Source organism: Artemia franciscana, chromosome 14, assembly GCF_032884065.1.
Source record: "Artemia franciscana chromosome 14, ASM3288406v1, whole genome shotgun sequence".
NCBI classification, from domain to species: Eukaryota; Metazoa; Arthropoda; class Branchiopoda; order Anostraca; family Artemiidae; genus Artemia; species Artemia franciscana.
Window position 1 is genome coordinate 29,901,915 of NC_088876.1, and position 19,983 is coordinate 29,921,897.

A 19,983-nucleotide genomic window follows, 5' to 3' on the forward strand; every position below is an offset into this window, starting at 1 on the left:
CATTCGACCGAAAATTGTAAGTTCTATTGTCATTTCTAATATTCATAAATTGTAGAAGGGAAACCACCCTCCCTCCCTCACGCCAATAGTTTCCCTAAATACATGCAATGGAAATTTTGGGAGAATCCTTTTGTTCAGTATAGTTGAAAGGCTCGGTAATTTTGTCTTTGATGTTAAAATCCCCTAGAGCCCTCAGGGCAAGGGCTATAAGTCATAAGTAGGGCATTTAAGGGCACTCAGGGCTCAGGGCAAGGTTTTTATGGAGAGAGTTGTCGTATAAGCTTTGGATGGGCCTTATTGAATTGGAAATCAGAAGTCCTAATGTCCTTTTAAGAGTCAAAAGGGATAGGAGGGCAACTAGCCATGCCTAGATTACCATCTTGTTAGAAAGAAGTCTAAAGATCATACAAAAAGGGCGTCGAGGTTGAAATAGTCCATCAGAACCTGAGGGATAAAGGTTGTAAGTTATGCCCGAAAGCATTTAAGGTTTTTATGTAATGAATGCTGGTATAAACTTGAAAGTTTGAATTTTGTCCCAATGCTTTAAGAATGGCTCCTGAAACACAATCGGTCGTTTCATTAGAACAATAAGAAGCTATTTTAAAAGTACTAAAAATATTAAGCGTAAAGAGTGAGGTGTTGAGGAGTGGGCAACCCCCTTCATATACGTAATAATTTCTGTTCGTTTTAAGTCTTAATGTTTGTCTTTACTTTCGGTTGACAAAATCCTGTTTTTTAATTTAATTTCTGATTTTTTTTTAAATTATGCCAGAAAATCTGGCCCCACCTACTCGGAGAAATCCCCCTCCCCATGGAAATATCCTCATGACAATTCAATCCCGGTGAAAATTTACGCCAAACAATTACCTTTAACAACCCCACGCGTAAAATTAAGAAGGAAAAGAGAAAGCAAGACATATCAAAAGAATTGTGTTTAAGAATTGTGGCAAATTCCCGTTGGGTATAATTTCCCAGTAGAAACTTGGTCTCCCCCCGACACCTAAAAGATGTATACAAAATTCACAATAATAAATACTATGCGTAAACAATGGGCACATTTTGAAACTTAAAGACCTTTCCCCTGGGGCTGTGGGAGAGTCATGTTACATCCTAGGGTGTAGCTACTGGGCTTTACAACTATGCTGAACAAAATGGCAATCTAAAATTTTGATCGGACAATTTTGGGAAAAAAGAGAGGCGGGGGAGGGGCCTAGCTGCCCTCCAATCTTTTTGGTCACTTGAAAGGGTACTAGAACTTTTAATTTCATTTTGAATGAGCCCTCTTATGATGCTCTAGAACCAATGGGTCAATGCGATCACCCCTGGGAAAAAAATTAAATAAATAAATAAACACGCATCCGTGATCTTTTTTCTGGCAAAGAATACAAAATTCCGCATTTTTGCAGATAGAAGCTTGAAAACCTCCACAGCAGGGTTCTATGATACGCTGAATCTGATGGTGTGATTTTTATTTAGATTATATAACTTTTAAGGGGTGTTTTTTTTTAATCAAGATGATTTTCCCAGGCTCGTAGCCTGTGATGGGGAAAACTAAACTTAATTAAAGTTATTGAATCAGCATAATAATACGATTCTTTTGATATATTTATTGGTATCAAAATTCCATTTTTTAGGGTCTTGGTTACTATTGAGTTGGGTCCCTCCTTACTTACAGCTAATTACCACGAACTGTTTGAAAACAAGATCCAAGAGCTTCATAAGGCACTTGTGACGAGGTTGGAGGAGCCAAGAGCTTCTTCCCACCAAGTTTCATTACGATATCTCCACTCTAAGCCATTTCCAAGATTTCCGGTTTCCCCTCCAACTCTCTCCAAATGTTACCGGTTCCGGTCGGGATTTAAAATAAGAGCTCTAAGACATGAGATTCTTCTAAATATAAAATTTCATAAAGATCTAATAACCCGTTCGAAAGTATAAATACCTCATTTTTTCCATTTTTCCGAAGTAACGGTCCTTCCAATCGCCCCTCCCAGATGATAGAATCAGGGATAGACTATTTCTAATATAATCTGGTCGGGTCCCTGATATGCCTGCCAACTTTCATCGTCCTAGCTTATCTGGAAGTACCCGAACTAGTAAAACCAGGACCGACAGACAGATAGACAGACCGACAGAAGCTTAAATTCCAATCTAGGACTCTATGACTTGTGTTTATTTTTCCTACCAAGTTTCATCCTTAACCCTCCATTCTAAGCGTTTTCCAAGTTTTCCAGTTTTCCCCTCCGACCACCCCCCCAAACTCACCGGATCTGGCTGGTATGTAAAATAAAGGCTCTGAGACACAAAGTCCTTCTAAATAATAAATTTCATTAAGATCCGTTAATGTTAATGAGATATTAGTTAAAAATATCTCATATTTTCTAATATGAAAATGTCCTCCCCAACCTCCCCAAATAGAGTGGATCCGGTCCAGTTATATCAATAACGTATCTAGGAAATGTGCTTATTCTTCCCACCAAGCTTCATCCTGATCTATACATTCTAAGCGTTTTCCAAGATTTCCCGTTTCCACCTCCAACTCCCCCAAACGTCACCAGATCCAGTCGGGATTTAAAATAAGAGCTCTGGGACATGAGACCCTTTTAAGTATCAAATTTCATTAAGATCTGATCACCCGCTCGTAAGTTCAAACATTGGTAATTCATTTAGAATTTACATGCATACTATTTTTATCAGCAAAATAAGTTTAGTTAAATTATTATAGTTAATTGCTGAAATCATTGTTAAGTCATCCACGATTTTATTAACGATTTAGAATTCAAACCTTTGACTGAACTCGGATCTTCTTTTCAAGTTATTGTGTTTCAGATTACATTTCACAATTGTGCAAAGATCCCTACCTGTCAACAATGTACAGGAAAATTGATGGGGCAGTCGTAATATCGAGAGCTGAGAGGGATATCAACTGTGTGGCAACTTTTCAAACGGAGACAGTTCTTCAAAAGTTTACACTTCAGTTTCAGCACTTACAACTCGACTGCAATGATAGACTTCTTATCTACGACGGGGGACATGCTATCGGAACACCAAAGGTAAGATATTAGAGATACATTAAAATATTATATTCAGATTAGCCAGCTGGAAGTGTTTGGCTTGAACTCGAATCTTACTTTAAATAATTGGGAGGTGCCCGTATCTCCCAGACATTCACTAATCTGAGAAAAATCACGTGATATCGTTACTACAATGTAGTATGCATTTTTCTGGGGCATCATTACAATCAAAGTCATTCAAGCAGGTTTCAGTAGGCTTAGGTTTTCAAGTGGGTGGGGTATGCACATTTTTTATGTCAAAAGCCTGAAGTCAGTCGAGTATTGTATACAGTTTAAAGAAGTTCTTTTTCTGTTTTTATGTCTATTGGCTAACATACTCTTTAGTCAGTTCATTGATTAGTTTTGAAACCAAAGATTTCTTCTGATGGAAGTAAAGAGCGAAGTTGAAACTCAAAACTAAGAAAAATTATTGCTTCGCAGTTCATATATAGTAATTTTTAAAAACTATTTCAAACAAACTTACTTAAGCTATTTCTTTTTATTCTTAGGATTCTGAAAAAAATTATTTTTTAAGGATTGTCGCATCTATACTTTTTCTAATTTGTTTAGTGGCTAATATTTCCTGCTTTTATTCTTTTTTATTTACAGCGATAGCTCCAGCCTAGTAATGAGTGAACTACAGCCCATAGGCCCCAAAATTTTAAAAAATTTTTATTTTTAAACTATCTGTTGAGAAAAAGTTGCAATTTATTGCTGATTTTAAAGCGACATCATGATAAAATTTTGAGGTATAGGGTATCTAATTGCCTTAAATTTCTATCATTTAGTAAATGCGTGATTGAAAAAGCAAATAGGATGAAGATGTGTCTTAAAGACGAAATGCCTTAGTTTAGCAGTAATAGATCTGCCTGGTGGCCATGGTAACATAGGATAAAATTTCTGACAATTTATTTTTGGAATACGTATTCTCTTTCAAGCACCGATTCATTTCCAAGGAATATGTCTCCTAAAATACTAAAGTCAAAGAAGCAAAAATAATGATCATCCAAATTTTCGTAAATTATGTTAATTGTACGCTTTAAGAGAATTCAATGCCGTAAAGGATCGCTTTCGCTAGTCCATTATAAACTTATTTCCATTTTGTGTGGCCAAATTATTTAGAATTGATTGGGTCGTCTTGTAAAACTTTGATAAAAGCTCCTTGGAGAAAACCAAAGGCGACACCTACTTTCCCAGAAATAATAAAAAACCTTTATTATCTCCCATCTTGTGCCGGAGATAGAGATAATATGTCTTAATGAAACATGCATCATTAGATACTGTAATTTGTTTTTTCGATTGAACGGAGCAGAATTTTCTTGAAAGTTCAAGAAATGACAAAAAAATTTATTGCATATCTGCTAAAACAGTTAAAAATCAGCTTAAAGAAAATATTATTTGAGTAATCTGTCAGCTTTGGGAGTTTCTTGAGGTGCTACCCACTTCTCAATTTGATCGAAAGTCTTGCCAAAACATGGGATGTAAAATTTAATTGACTTTACAGTCAGATTTAGTAGTCAAACAAAATATTTTCATTAGTCATCGATGTTGGGTACTCTCCTAGGAAAATTCATTGGTGAGTCTTTTGTCTTTGCGACAGTCAGTCGACACCTAGGCTCGCAAAATAATTTTAAGGTAACGAATCCCTTTAAATTTTTTGATTAATTTCATATTTTATTGAGTTTTTTTTATTCGCAGCCCCTTAAAGATGGCTGTTTAGGCTATTTAGCCTATTTATGGCTATTTAGGGATAAATACTTCCTAGAGTCTTTTTGTGAAAACATCTTAGATCATTCCAGGCAAAGTTTAAAAGAGATGCAAATTAAGTCCAATATTTGATGCCCTATTTTAGCAAAAGCTCATGTTAAATTCATTAATGTCTTTGCCTAAGTAGTAATAAAATCTTATGTAAGTCTATTGTCAATAATTTTAAAACTTAAGAAATGTACAATAAAGTAATTTTGAATAACAAAGTTTTTCCAACGAAATTAAAGAGTAAAGTTCAAACTTAAGCAAACAAAAACCACTGCTTCGTAATTTATACAACGTATTTTAGAAAAGCGGTTTAAAAAAAACAGCTCGTGATTTTTCCCTATATGCCACTGTGGAATCCTGAAAAATTTTGCTCTACTGAGCAAAACTTTTACAAAACTGAGTTTTGTAAAAATATAAAATAGAGGCGTAAAAAAATTGATTTCATGGCTGGTAAACGACTATTGAGAGCTGTATGAATTATTCTTTTATTTACTGAAGTCCACTGAAGGATTTTTCTTGTTTCTTTTCCTGGTTCGTTGCATCGGTGCGAAGGTATGCAAGACAGCATTGCCACCAGGGTCAGATTCTAAAGGAATAAAACTGCCAAAATTTGCGTGATAAACAGCGATTTTCGGTGCTATAGTAAAAAATTCATTATAATAATTCCAAATAGCACTTTCGTGCTACAAGTGGGAACCCTTTCATTTGCTACACATAAAGTGTATTATTATCTGGTCGAGCTAATCTCGGTTGATCCTCTCTTTTCCAGTCGGTCTGAAATGAAGTTTGGTGTTCCACATGGATCTGTGATTGGGTTGATACTCTTTTTAATTTATATTAATGACCTCATAAATGCGGTTAAAAATATAAAACCTACCACTTGTTATCGTGTTTGTCAACCTGAGTCTGTCACTAATTGTGACAGAAGTCTGTCCTTATCTGATACACCTATAGCTTTTTTGGATGACAGCACTCTTGGCACAGCCGGTAGAACTGAGTCTGATCTCCGTTCAAACATGATTGCTCTTTTTGAAAGTTTTACTCAGTAATTTAATGTTGATTATCCGGCCTTAAGTGTTGGAAAGTCATGCTTTCTTATTTTCTCAAGAGTTTCAAAGGCTTGTTCTGGTTTAAATGAAGTGCATGTATCGAAGAGTTTCCTTAACAGACCTAAGGATCGATGCGTTCGATTCCTAGGTATTTTGCTTGATAACAATCTTTTCTTCAGGAACCATGTTGATCTTATTAGAATGAATATCTCCAGAATTTTCAGGATATTTAAAAAACTGAAACACGTTTTTCCAGGGTCGGTTCTTAGAATCCTATTCCATAGCCTAGTTTAGCCTTATGTTTCATACTGTTCTATTATTTGGATGTCAACTTTTCCCCTGTCACTGAAGCCACTTTCAAAACTGTATGATAAAGCAAGGACTCATATACAGGATACTAGTCGTTCCCTACCGGAACCCTTGCTTGACATGAGATCTCTTTATAATTTGTCTTGTGCTTCTTTCAGTTTATTGAGGTTACAAGGCCAGCTTCCTTATGTCCCATGTATGTAATATATCTTTTATTTCTGAGAAATCGACTTATTATTCCCGCTTCCGATAATTTACAGATACCTTATACTCTATCAATATGATCTGACTTTAATCCTCTGATGGCTTGTACCGTAATTTTGAACACTCTACCAAAGTGTGCACAGGGCCGCCCCTCGCTTGGGATCCTTAAAAAGTATTTTGGAGAATTTCTTGCCAACAATAAATATTTCCTTGGTTTTCCAAGGAATTGATGTCTCCGGATTGGGTCTGTTGTTTATTTTATTTATGTAGGTGGAATCATGTACTACTCCCTTGCCTAGCTTGGATTTTTCAAGGGGGAATTCTTTGTGTTTGTGATGTGCGTGTGTTATTTAAAAAAAAATGATGGATGTATTTGTTTTTGTTTTGTTTTTTCCCTTTTTTTCCTGGCTATAGAGCCTTACGGGGCTCTGCTGACTAATTTGAAGTGTTTGTTGTTTTTGTTGCATGTAAAATACCGTAAATTTTGTTGAATAGTTATATATTTCATGTTTTTTCAATATATTCAGTTCAATTCAATGAAATAGTGCTAAAATAGTACCTTCATACTACAGCTTGCAACGCTGATGCAAAAACGTTATTGGGCAAAGAAAAGTCTTGACCAATAAAGTTAGCCTATAACAGCGAGAGCCAGCTCTGATTAGCCTGACTGAACTTTATTGGAAATCGAGCTTTAGGGTTGGAGAAATGAGACTCACCCTTTTCAGATCTGTAGACATGATCCTTAGTAAGGTTTTGTTATGAAAATCTTAAAAATATTCAAATTCGTTCATATTCGGATGCCACCCTTCAAACCAATTAAAAGTCTAGGGCGTGATTTGAGCTTTACCGGATAACATATATTGGATAGTTACGTCACTCCATCTAAATTCAAAACTCTAAAAAGTACTAAAATTTCATTTCATTTCAGTTCATTGAATGAACTGAAAACCTTCAAAACTTTAAAACATTGTTCTATCGCAATTTTTACTTGGAATTGATCCATAAAATGTGTAACATTTTTGAATTTATTCTATCCGTTCCAAAATGTGCTTAATATCCCTTAGTGTCCCAGTCTTACCTTTAAATAAAAGGGGTAAAAGAATCCAAACAGGTCAATCTAACCGAACATATGGAATTAAAAGCCTTATTTTTCCGTATTTTCATGCCACCTCTTAAAATCCCCTTATATTTTCGGGTCTGTGCTAACTATTTCAAGTTATTAGTTAGAATACTGTGATATTTTATGCAACTATAGAATATCCGAGAGATGGTCTGGGTATTAGGCGGGATTCTTATGTAAACAATACAAAACAAAGGCATTTGTAACCTCGTTACCAAGGTTCCATTCTAGTCAAAATTATATAGCCGATAATAAACTCTTTCAATCGTTTCAGGCTGAATTGTCCTGCAGACACACACATCACAACGTTCCCATTATGCAAACAAGGACAAACTACTTGACAATGAAGTATAACACTGATGCTTGGGGAAGTGAAGCTAATGGTTTTCAGCTTACTATCACTGCATTTAAAGACAAAGGTAAGAACTCTACTTGATATTAAATAAAAAAACAAGTTTTTTTAACTGAAAGTAAGGAGCGACATTAAAACTTAAAACAAACAGAGATTACTCCGTATATGAAAGGGGATGTTCCCTCCTCAAACCCCCGCTCTTTGCGCTAAAGTTTGACTCTTTCTCCCAAATTACTTTTTAAAACAGTGAAAAACTTTAGTGTAAAGAATTACGCGTTGAGGAGGGTACAGCCCCTTTCATATACGGAGGGATTTCTGTTTGTTTTAAGTTTTAATGTTGCTCCTTACTTTCAGTTAAAAAAACTTGTTTTTTTATTTAATTTCTGAACGTTTATGAATTAATGTATGTTTTGATTTTGGCTCACCGCACAAAAAAACTTAGACCGAAATTTGCATATTTTGTTTTTTGGCTAAATGGCTTTTTCTTAGTTTTGAGCGGACGATTTTGAGAAAAAAGAAGTGGGGGAGAAGGCTTAGTTGCCCTTCAACCTTTTGGTTACTTAAAAAGGCAACTAGAACTTTTAATTTCTTACGAACGTTTTTATTAATAAAAAAATACGTATCTTCCGAATTAACCTTCGTAACGAACTTCTATATTCGTATATTTTTATTATGTATATGAGGGGGTTTGCCCCCCTCATATACGTTCTTTTTTTAATGCTGCTCCTTACTTTCAGTTGAAAAAACTTTTTCATATTTATCTTTTCATTGTTTTTTGTTTTAAATAATATTAGAAAATTCTGCACCCTCTTCATGGAAATATTTTCCTCCCACGACAAATTCTTCAATGGAAAGATACTCCCCTGTAACCCCCTTCCATTAAACCCCCTCCCTATCCAAGAAAAAAATTCCCCTGATAACGTCTGAACACTTCCCAATAACCATTACTATATGTAAACACTGGTCAAAGTTTGCAACTTTTAGCCCCTGCCCCGGGGATAGTGAGGGAGTAAGTCGTTCCTAAAGACATATTTATTAAGTTTTTCGACTTTGCTGAACAAAATGGCTACCTCAGAGTTTTAACCCGTTGACTTTGGGAAAAAATGAGCGTGGGAGGGGGTCTAGGTGTCCTCCAATATTTTTGGTCGCTTAAAAAGGGCACTAGAACTTTTAATTTCCGTTAGAATGAGCTCTCTTGCAACATTCTAGGACTACTGGGTCGATACGATTACCCACCACTGGGGAAAAGAAGAAAAACAAAAACAAACAAACAAATAAACACGCACGCGTGATCGGTCTTCTGGCAAAAATACGAAATTCCACATTATATATATATATATATATGTATATATATATATATATATATATATATATATATATATATATATATATATATATATATATATATATATATATATATATATATATATATATATATATATATATATATATAGCTGTTGGGGTGGCGCTTCGCGCCACCCCAACACCTAGCTGGTGGGGCGCTTCGCGCCCCCCAAGCCCCCCCGCGCGCGTAAGTCGTTACGTGCCATATTAGTTACACGCCATTGTAGTTGTGTCCCTGTGTCCCACCTGTGAATATAGATAGATTTATATATGTGTTTCAAACTACGTAAAAATTGCGAATATACAACATTCTTGGCTTTCCCATTGTCTGTCCATATACAAAGCCGTATGTACTAATAATGACGTCATATGCAAACGCTCTTTTTACAAACAAACAAACATGCATACACACAACTCGTTTTTATATAGATAGATAGATAGATAGATACAATACAAATTAACTACGTAAAACTTGTGAATATACAACAGTCTTCGCTGTCCCATTGTCTGTGCGTATAAATAGATTGTCAGGTTTACCGACCCTCAAAGATGCAACATACAATTGTACATTGGTAAAGCAATCTGTATTAAGATCTATACCGCATTTTTCTAGTGATTGCCCTTGAGCTTTGTTGATGGTGGTTGCAAATGCTAATCGAATTGGGAATTGCAATCTTTTAAATTGAAAAAAAACAGATCCGTTGGAATCATGGGAATGCGATGAATAAGAACAGCCTCACCCTCATAAGGCCCTGTCAAGATTGTGGCCTCTATTAGGTTTTCCATTGTTTTTTTTACGGCAAGTCGCGTGCCATTGCAAAGCTTTGGTGGGTTGATATTTCTTAAAAGTATTATTGGTACGCCTATTTTTAGTTGTAGCACGTGTGGTGGAAACCCTGAAGGATCTATGGAATTTAAAAATTCAGATGGATAATTAACCGCTTCATTTGGTTCCAAAATACAAATTAACTGCGTAAAACTTGCGAAAATACAACATTCTTCGCTGTCAAATTGTCGCTGCATATAAATAGATTGTCAGGTTTACCGACCCTCGAACATGCAACGTACAATTGTCCATGGGAAAAACAATCAGTATTAAGATCTATACCACATCACATTTTTCTAATGATTGACCTTGAGCTTTGTTAATGGTGATTGCAAATGCTAATCGAATTGGGAATTGCAATCTTTTAAATTGAAAAGGCAGATCCGTTGGAATCATGGGAATGCGAGGAATAAGAACAGCCTCACCCTCAAAAGGCCCTGTCAAGATTCTGGCCTCTATTAGGTTTTCCATTGTTTTTTTTTTACGGCAAGTCGAGTGCCATTGCAAAGCTTTGGTGGGTTTATATTTCTTAAAAGTATTATTGGTACGACTATTTTTAGTTGTAGCACGTGTGGTGGAAACCCTGAAAGATCTATGGAATTTAAAAATTCAGATGGATAATTAACCGCTTCATTTGGTTCCAAAACTGTGTCGACTGACTTGTAAAGGACTGCCTGGTCTCGAATTTTGGTCAAAACATTATTGTTGATTTCGTGGACGTCTATATTTTTGGGTGCGAGAATCGCTCTTTCACTTAGCCATTTATTATTTTTATAATTTTTTAGAATATTCGGAAATACTTTTTCAATCAATTCATTTTTGGACGTCACTAAATTACAGAAATCAGCAGGTAGTTGTATACGTCCTGAAATTGAGTCTACTGGGAGCTTTCCGTTTCCCATTGCCAGCAATTGATCTGAAAATGTTTGACCAGAGTCATCGTTTTGCAATCGGACACGCATATTTGTAGTTAATTTTAATGTTTTTACGTGTGCCCATAAATTAGAATTTTTCAGGCAAGCATTCATTTCGTCTGCAGGGGTTGATCTAGGTATTATAGGTAATGTTTGCCTGAAATCTCCCGCAAGCAATATTAATGTGCTGCCAAAGGGTTTCGACTTCCCTCGCAAATCTTTCAAGCATTGATCCAGAGCCTCGAGCGATTTTTTGTGTGCCATTGTGCACTCATCCCAAATAATAAGTTTGCATTGCTGCAATACTTTACCCATCCCAGATGATTTGGAAATATTGCACGTGGGAGTTTCTGTAGAATGCAAGTTCAGAGGCAATTTCAAAGCGGAATGAGCAGTTCTTCCACCAGGCAGCAATGTTGCGGCTATTCCGGACGACGCAATTGCCAACGCTATATCATTTTTTGATCGAACTGATGCCAGAATCAGTTTTATCACAAACGTTTTACCAGTATCTCCTGGCGCATCCAAAAAGATAATTTCTCCAACGTTGTTATCGACACAATGCATTATCGTATCATAAATGTCTTTTTGTTCCGACGTTAACTTGGAAATGTTATTTTGTACATACGACAATAGATCACTCGTACTGTAACTTTGTTCACGATCCAATTCTACACATGTCGAAACAGCAGCGATACGGTTAGGTGAAGGCATTCCCAAATCCTGAAGAGGTTTGTTTGCCAAACGTACGCAAAAATCTTCTATAACAACTAAAGTGTAGTTATAAATTTCTGATGTAAAATCAAAAGTCATATCTGACGTCTCTAACTGTTTTCGATGGAGTATATCTTCGGACAGTTTTGACTTATATTTTTCCCATAACTCTGTAGGAGCTGAAGGAGAGCAAGTTGTTAAAATGATGCCAAACAATGCACGAATTTGACTTGGGGTTGACGTTTCGCACGCGTCATTGATGCAGTTATCCCAGTGTTTGTCATTCTCCAATAAATTCAGAGCTTGGCATGCACTACGGTAAGTGTTATGTATAGTACCATTTACAGTCCTCAAATACTCAAAGGATGTCGGACCGGGTACATTCACCAAAAGCAGGCGTAGAAAGAAGCATTCATGTTGATTGGGGTGAACGGTGTGGAGTCTTCCTATTGTGGTATCTTTGAAGATGGTAGGTTGGCCGTCGACTGACTTACCCTGTTTTCGACGTTCAAATACTTTATTTTTAGTATTCCACGTGTAATACGAAGGCACTTCAGTATACAGCAGTTTTTTTGCAAAAGAATCATTTTTGCAAAGCGAAAAAAAAGCTGTTAATGTTGTATCCGGTGGATTCAGGACTCTTTGTTGCACGTTGGTTTCCGTGAAATAAACACGTTGACCATTCTGTAAATGTACCGCTAAGTGAACAACAGCTGGACTACGTTCATGTATCGGAAATGAAAGAATTCGCCAAACAGCTTCATTACTGCTTATGTATCTTCCAGCCTGATATTGTACGATTTCATCGAAATCTTTGATTTCGGGCTGCAAGCCAAAAACTGCCATGTCACTGCCTTTGTTGACGTATTTACATATGTATTTGATTGCCTTTACGGAGTTACAGTATTCAACGCTTATGTGTGCATTAAATGTTTTTGATAATAATGGGGAATATGGAACAACCCACTGGTTATCTACTTCGATGGTGGTACCGTTACGCTTCTTTATTATTGCTGTTTTATCGCCATCTTCAGTACCGCCATCATCTTCTATATTGTGGGTAACCATCATTGCCAGTAATTGTGTTTGATACTAAAAGTCGAGGATATTGCTTTGTGCACCTTCCTTTGGCCATGCATGGTGAATTTTCGTTCAGTGCACCGCAAGGTCCATGTATCATATTTTTTACAATAATATCATGTAACCCCTTATCGACATTTTTATCAGGTATTTCAGCGGAAATCACATCATCAATTTCGTTCGAAGTAATTTTTTTATGTAGCCAGATTAGTATATGTGCGTGTGGCAAACCTCGTTTTTGCCATTCTACTGAGTACATCCAGCATCGCACTGACCCAAACACTTCAAGTTTTACAATGTAGTTTATCAGTGATTTCAACTTTTGCCGGAAGACACGGGCCATAATGTCATGCCTATGAACCGCCGATTGTCCTTGAAGTAAAAGCTGCGGTATCTCGTCCCAAGATTGATTACATATAAATGTAATAAATAAATCTGGACGACCATAGAGACGAACATACGCAATAGCATCTTGAGCATATTCATGCATATGACGGGGACTGCCAGCATATGACGAAGGTAAAATTGTTAATCTTCCAACGTTTGTGGTATTACCGTCATTTATAACTGCATCTCGCAAATGAATGTATTGTTCAGAGCGGAGCTTGGTCTGATTCAGGCGGATATATAGCAAACGTTCTGATTCAATTTTAGCATACATATCAACGACGAATTGGTGAAACAATTCACGGCATTTTAAAATATAATTTTCTTCATCCTGCCGAATCATTAGTCTATAGGAATAATAATGCATTGCACTGCATTTCTTATTCATTTCTTTATTAGTGGCTGGATTCATCAATTTAATATTAAAGTGATAGCCGTCGGCTCCATCCCAAAAAATGATAGGATATTGTAGGGCATCGTAGCATCGATGAGTTTCAGCAATTCTTAACAACTGAGCGTTTCGCTTATGAAGAATAATATCTCGAGGTAAAAACTGATCACCGACCATAACGATTGCCACTTCGTCGATAGTTGGAGCATTGTATCTACGCACATGTTGGCCAGGAGGCGTTTTGTCAGCGGAAATAACAATTTTATGCGTATCAGTAGGCATCAAATCGATGGCTGTTTTGAACAGACGCACTAAATTATTATTTTCGTGGAAAAGATGTTGCAATTGGGAAACGATTGTCCTTTCAACGTTGGGAGAAATTTCGCAACGTGCATTCAATTCAGAATTTCTATCACTGATGAAGTACAATTGTAAAAATTTATGATTCTCGCCTGAGAATGGTAGAAGGGACCCTGCTCTATGATAAATTTGCCCTTTTACTTTGAAAGTAGACATAAATTGATCTGGATTTTCGATTTGGGCTCCAAACGACGTCATTTGGAAACATGAGTTGTATTTTCTGATTTTTGACAAAAAACGCTTAGATTCTGACGTAGTTCCAGTAAGGAAAGTCTTCAATGGCTCTGGTGGTGCAGCCAATAGAGGAAGTTTAACTTTTCTTGAGGCGCAACACATTCCCATTGTTTCACCATTGAATTTCAAGGCCTTGCAATAGGGACAAATTTTAGACATTGTCCCGATTTGAACACATCTACTCAAGCTATAATCATCGACTGGGTTGTACCTGAATGCCAGGCGATAACTTTCAGGTTGCTCTGATTCCTCGGCACGCTTTCTTTTCTTACTTTCTCTATCAGCAGCAAGCCTGATTTCTTGCTGTTCTTGTAATTCCTCGGCACGCCTTCTTTTTTCACTTTCTCTTTTAGCAGCAAGTCTGCTTCCGCGTTGCTCTGGTAGTTCCTCGGCACGCTTTCTGTTCTTTCTTTCTCTATCAGCCTCAAGCCTGTTTCCTTGCTGTTCTTTTGATTCCTCGGCACGCTTTCTGTTCTTTCTTTCTCTATCAGCCTCAAGCCTGTTTCCTTGCTGTTCTTTTGATTCCTCGGCACGCCTTCTTTTTTCACTTTCTCTTTTAGCAGCAAGTCTGCTTTCGCGTTGCTCTGGTAGTTCCTCGGCACGCTTTCTTTTCTGACTTTCTCTATCAGCAGCAAGTTTTTTGGCATAGACTCTTTGAGCATCTTCATCGGCTTTTGCCATGGTAAGTTCATTAGTCATTATAAACTTAAACATTAATAGATTTCTACGTGAACATATGTCTTAAATATCTTGAATGACGTCACCGTCAAAGCAAAAATGACGACAACTAATTTCATGACGTCAGTCAACACAGAAACATGACGTCACCTGATCCACAGACAGACACACAGACAGACAACTTGTTTTTATATATATAGATATATATATATATAAACTAGCTGTTGGGGTGGCGCTTCGCGCCACCCCAACACCTAGTTGGTGGGGCACTTCGCGCCCCCCCAAGCCCCCCCCGCGCGCGTAAGTCGTTACGCGCCATATTAGTTACGCGCCATTGTAGTTGTGTCCCTGTGTCCCACCTGTGAATAGAGATAGATATAAATATATGTTTTTAACTACGTAAAACATGCGAATATACAACATTCTTCGCTGTCCTATTGACTGTGCATATAAATAGATTGTCAGGTTTACTGACTCTTGAACATGCAACATATAATTGTCCATGGGAAAAACAATCCGTATTCAGATCTATACCTCATTATTCTAATGATGTGTCCCTGTGTCCCGGTCGTCATTTATATTCCCTGTGTCCCGGTCGTCGTTTGTGTCCCGGTGTCCCACTTTGTAATTTCTCTTTGAGTGTCCCGGTCGTCATTTATATTCCCTGTGTCCCGGTGTCCCGGTCGTCATTTGTGTCCCGGTGTCCCGGTCTGTAATTTCTATTCGAACAATCCCTGTGTCCCGGTCGTCATTTATATATCCCGCCTGTGCCCCCGGCGTCCCCGTTGTAGTTGTGTCCCTGTGTCCTGGTCGTCATTTATATTCCCTGTGTCCCGGTCGTGATTTGTGTCCGGGTGTCCCAGTCTGTAATTTCTCTTTGAGGTTCCCGGTCGTCACTTATATTCCCTCTGTCTCGGTCTAATGACGTCACCGTCAAAGCAAAAATGACGACAACTAATTTCATGACGTCAGTCAACACAGAAACATGACGTCACCTGATTCACAGATCCACAGACAGACAACTTATTTTTATATATATAGATAGACTAGCTGTTGGGGTGGCGATTCGCGCCACCCCAACACCTAGTTGGTGGGGGCACTTCGCGCCCCCCAAGCCCCCCCGCGCGCATAAGTCGTTACGCGCCATATTAGTTACGCGCCATTGTAGTTGTGTCCCTATGTCCCACCTGTGAATATAGATATATATATATATATATATATATATATATATATATATATATATATATATATATATATATATATATATATATATATATATATATATATATATATATATATATATATATATATACTAGCTGTTGGGGTGGCGCTTCGCGCCACCCCAACACCTAGTTGGTGGGGGCGCTTCGCGCCCCCCCCAAGCCCCCCCGCGCGCGTAAGTCGTTACGCGCCATATTAGTTACGCGCCATTGTAGTTGTGTCCCTATGTCCCACCTGTGAATATATATATATATATATATATATATATATATATATATATATATATATATATATATATATATATATATATATATATATATATATATATATATATATATATATATGTTTTTAACTACGTAAAACTTGCGAATATACAACATTCTTTGCTGTCCCATTGTCTATTGTCAGGTTTACCGACTCTTGAACATGCAACATATAATGGTCCATGGGAAAACAATCCGTATTCAGATCTATACCTCATGATTCTAATGATTGCCCTTGAGCTTTGTTGATGGTGATTGCTAATCGACCATTCCCTGAGTCGCCATCGTCATTTATATATCCCCCTGTTCACCCCGGCGTCCCCTTTGTAGTTATGTCCCTGTGTCCCGGTCGTCATTTATATTCCCTGTGTCCCGGTCGTCATTTGTGTCCCGGTGTTCCAGTCTCTGATTTCTCTTTGAGTGTCCCGGGCGTCATTTATATTCCTTGTGTCCCGGTGTCCCGGTCGTCATTTATATCCCCCTGTGCCCCCCGGCGTCCCCATTGTAGTTGTGTCCCTGTGTCCCGGTCGTCATTTATATTCCCTGTGTCCCGGTCGTCATTTGTATCCCGGTGTCCCGGTCTGTATATACATTCGTTTTTTAGTTTTGTTTTTCTCCTTTATTTTTTTCCTTTTTTCTTTTTTTTTCTTTTTTAGTTTATTTAGATTTTTAGATTTTTTAGTTTTTTTATTAGTTTTTAGTTTTTTTGTAGTTTTTACCATTTTTTTAGTTTTTTTAGTTTTTTTTTTACTTATGTCCTGGTCGCCATTTATACTCCCTGTGTCCCGGTCGTCATTTGTGTCTCGGTGCTTTGTTGATTGCTAATTTATATTATATTTATATTTATATTTTTTATATTTATTAATATTTTTTTAGTTTTCTTTTTCTCTTATTTTTCAGTTTTTTCCTTTTTTTTAGTTTTTTCTTTTTTAGTTTTTAGTTTTTTTTTGTTTTTTACCTTTTTTTAGTTTTTTTAGTTTTTTAGTTTTTTAGCTTTTTTAGTTTTTTTATTAGTTTTTAGTTTTTTTTTAGTTTTTGCCTTTTTTTAGTTTTTTCAGTTTTTTTTAGTTTTTAGTTTTTTGCCTTTTTTAGTTTTTTTTTAGTTTTTTAGCTTTTTTAGTTTTTTTTTCTTTTTAGTTTTTTTTGTAGTTTTTACCTTTTTTAGTTTTTTTTCTTCTTTTGTATTAGTGTGAAATAATTCAGACGTCATATGCGGACAAACACGACGTCACTCGACAGACAGACAGACAGACATAACCCACAAACAACTTATTTTTATATATATTTATTCATATTTTTTTAGTTTTCTTTTTCTCTTTTATTTTTCAGTTTTTTCCTTTTTTTTAGTTTTTTTCTTTTTTAGTTTTTAGTTTTTTTTTAGTTTTTTACCTTTTTTTAGTTTTTTTTAGTTTTTTTAGTTTTTTAGCTTTTTTAGTTTTTTTATTAGTTTTTATTTTTTTTGTAGTTTTTGCCTTTTTTTATTTTTTTCAGTTTTTTTTTAGTTATTAGATTTTTACCTTTTTTTAGTTTTTTTTAGTTTTTTAGCTTTTTTAGTTTTTTTTTCTTTTTAGTTTTTTTTGTAGTTTTTACCTTTTTTAGTTTTTTTCTTCTTTTGTATTAGTGTGAAATAATTCAGACGTCATATGCGAACAAACATGACGTCACCTGATCCATCCACAGATCCACACACAGACAACTTATTTTTATATATATAGATATATATATATATATATATATATATATATATATATATATATATATATATATATATATATATATATATATATATATATATATATGTTTTTAACTACGTAAAACTTGCGAATATACAACATTCTTTGCTGTCCCATTGTCTGTGCATATAAATAGATTGTCAGGTTTACCGACTCTTGAACATGCAACATATAATGGTCAATGGGAAAACAATCCGTATTCAGATCTATACCTCATGATTCTAATGATTGCCCTTGAGCTTTGTTGATGGTGATTGCTAATCGACCATTCCCTGAGTCGCCATCGTCATTTATATATCCCCCTGTGCACCCCGGCGTCCCCTTTGTAGTTATGTCCCTGTGTCCCGGTCGTCATTTATATTCCCTGTGTCCCGGTCGTCATTTGTGTCCCGGTGTCCCAGTCTCTGATTTCTCTTTGAGTGTCCCGGGCGTCATTTATATTCCTTGTGTCCCGGTGTCCCGGTCGTCATTTATATCCCGCTGTGCCCCCCGGCGTCCCCGTTGTAGTTGTGTCATTTATATTCCCTGTGTCCCGGTCGTCATCCCGGTATACATTCGTTTTTGAATTGGTATATGATGAAATAAATTTTTAATTTTTTCCCTTTTTTTCCTTTTAGTTTTTTTTATTGGTTTTGACCTTTTTTTTAGGTTTTTTAGTTTTTTTCTTTTTAGTTTTTTTGAAGTTTTTATCTTTTTAGTTTTTTTTATTTTTATTTATATTTTTTTAGTTTTCTTTTTCTCCTTTATTTTTCAATTTTTTTCCTTTTTTTTTTCTTTTTAGTTCTTTTAGTTTTTACCTTTTTTAGTTTTTTTTTAGTTTTTTAGATGAAATTTTTTTTAGTGTTTTCCTTTTTTTCTTTTCAGTTTTTTATTGGTTTTTACCTTTTTTTTTAGCTTTTTTAGTTTTTTTTCGTTTTTTCTTTTTACTTTTTTTTTAGTTTTTATCTTTTTTATTTTTTTTTATTTTTATTCTTAATTTTTTTTATTAGTTTTTAGTTTTTTTTTGTAGCTTTTGCCTTTTTTAGTTTTTTCAGTTTTTTTTTAGTTTTTAGATTTTTACCTTTTTTAGCCTAACCAGGATTTGAACCTGGGACCTTCATTCTCCGTTCTGACACCCTCTCTCACCGAGTAACTACTCCAGCATGTTCATTTTGGTGTTTTAAATGGTATATTATTAACCAAATTAATGTGTTTTACAATATACTAAGCATCGTCATAACAAAAATGACGACAACTAATTTCATGACGTCAGTCAACACAGAAATTAAGTTCTGAAATTAAGTCATGAAATTAGTTGCCGTCATTTTTGCTTTGACGGTGACGTCATTCAAGTTATATAAGACATATGTTCACGTAGAAATCTATTAATGTTTAAGTTTACAATGACTGATGAAGATGCTCAAAGAGTCTATGCCAAAAAACTTGCTGCTGATAGAGAAAGTCAGAAAAGAAAGCGTGCCGAGGAACTATCAGCAGCAAGTTTTTTGGCACAGACTCTTTGAGCATCTTCATCAGTCATTGTAAACTTAAACATTAATAGATTTCTACGTGAACATATGTCTTATATAAGTTGAATGACGTCACCGTCAAAGCAAAAATGACGACAACTAATTTCATGACGTCAGCCGACACAGAAACATGACGTCACCTGACAACTAATTTCATGACGTCAGCCGACACAGAAACATGACGTCACCTGATCCACAGATCCACAGACAGACAACTTATTTTTATATATATAGAAGATATATATATATATATATATATATATATATATATATATATATATATATATATATATATATATATATATATATATATATATATATATATATATATATATATATATATATATATATATATATATATATATATATATTTTATATTAAATGGTCTTGTTTTTTTTTCTCATCTTCTTTTTGCAGATAGGCATAAAGAAGAATTAGTCTCCCATATTCAGTATTGGCAATGGCTGTTTTTAAATTTTACAACACTG

The 19,983-nt window shown here is 35.7% G+C and overlaps 1 protein-coding gene across 3 annotated transcripts in view; it reads left to right on the top strand.

Annotated features, from left to right (window-relative positions):
• LOC136035554 (uncharacterized) overlaps positions 1 to 19,983 on the top strand; it is an 83,380-nt gene that overhangs the window by 41,961 nt on the left and 21,436 nt on the right. For all 3 annotated transcript variants that reach the window (XM_065717420.1, XM_065717418.1, XM_065717419.1), the window contains exons 2-3: positions 2,830 to 3,053; positions 7,765 to 7,909. In XM_065717420.1, coding sequence (XP_065573492.1) covers positions 2,871 to 3,053; positions 7,765 to 7,909 — 328 coding nt within the window. In that variant the 5' untranslated portion in view covers positions 2,830 to 2,870. The remainder of the gene's footprint in view (positions 1 to 2,829; positions 3,054 to 7,764; positions 7,910 to 19,983) is intronic.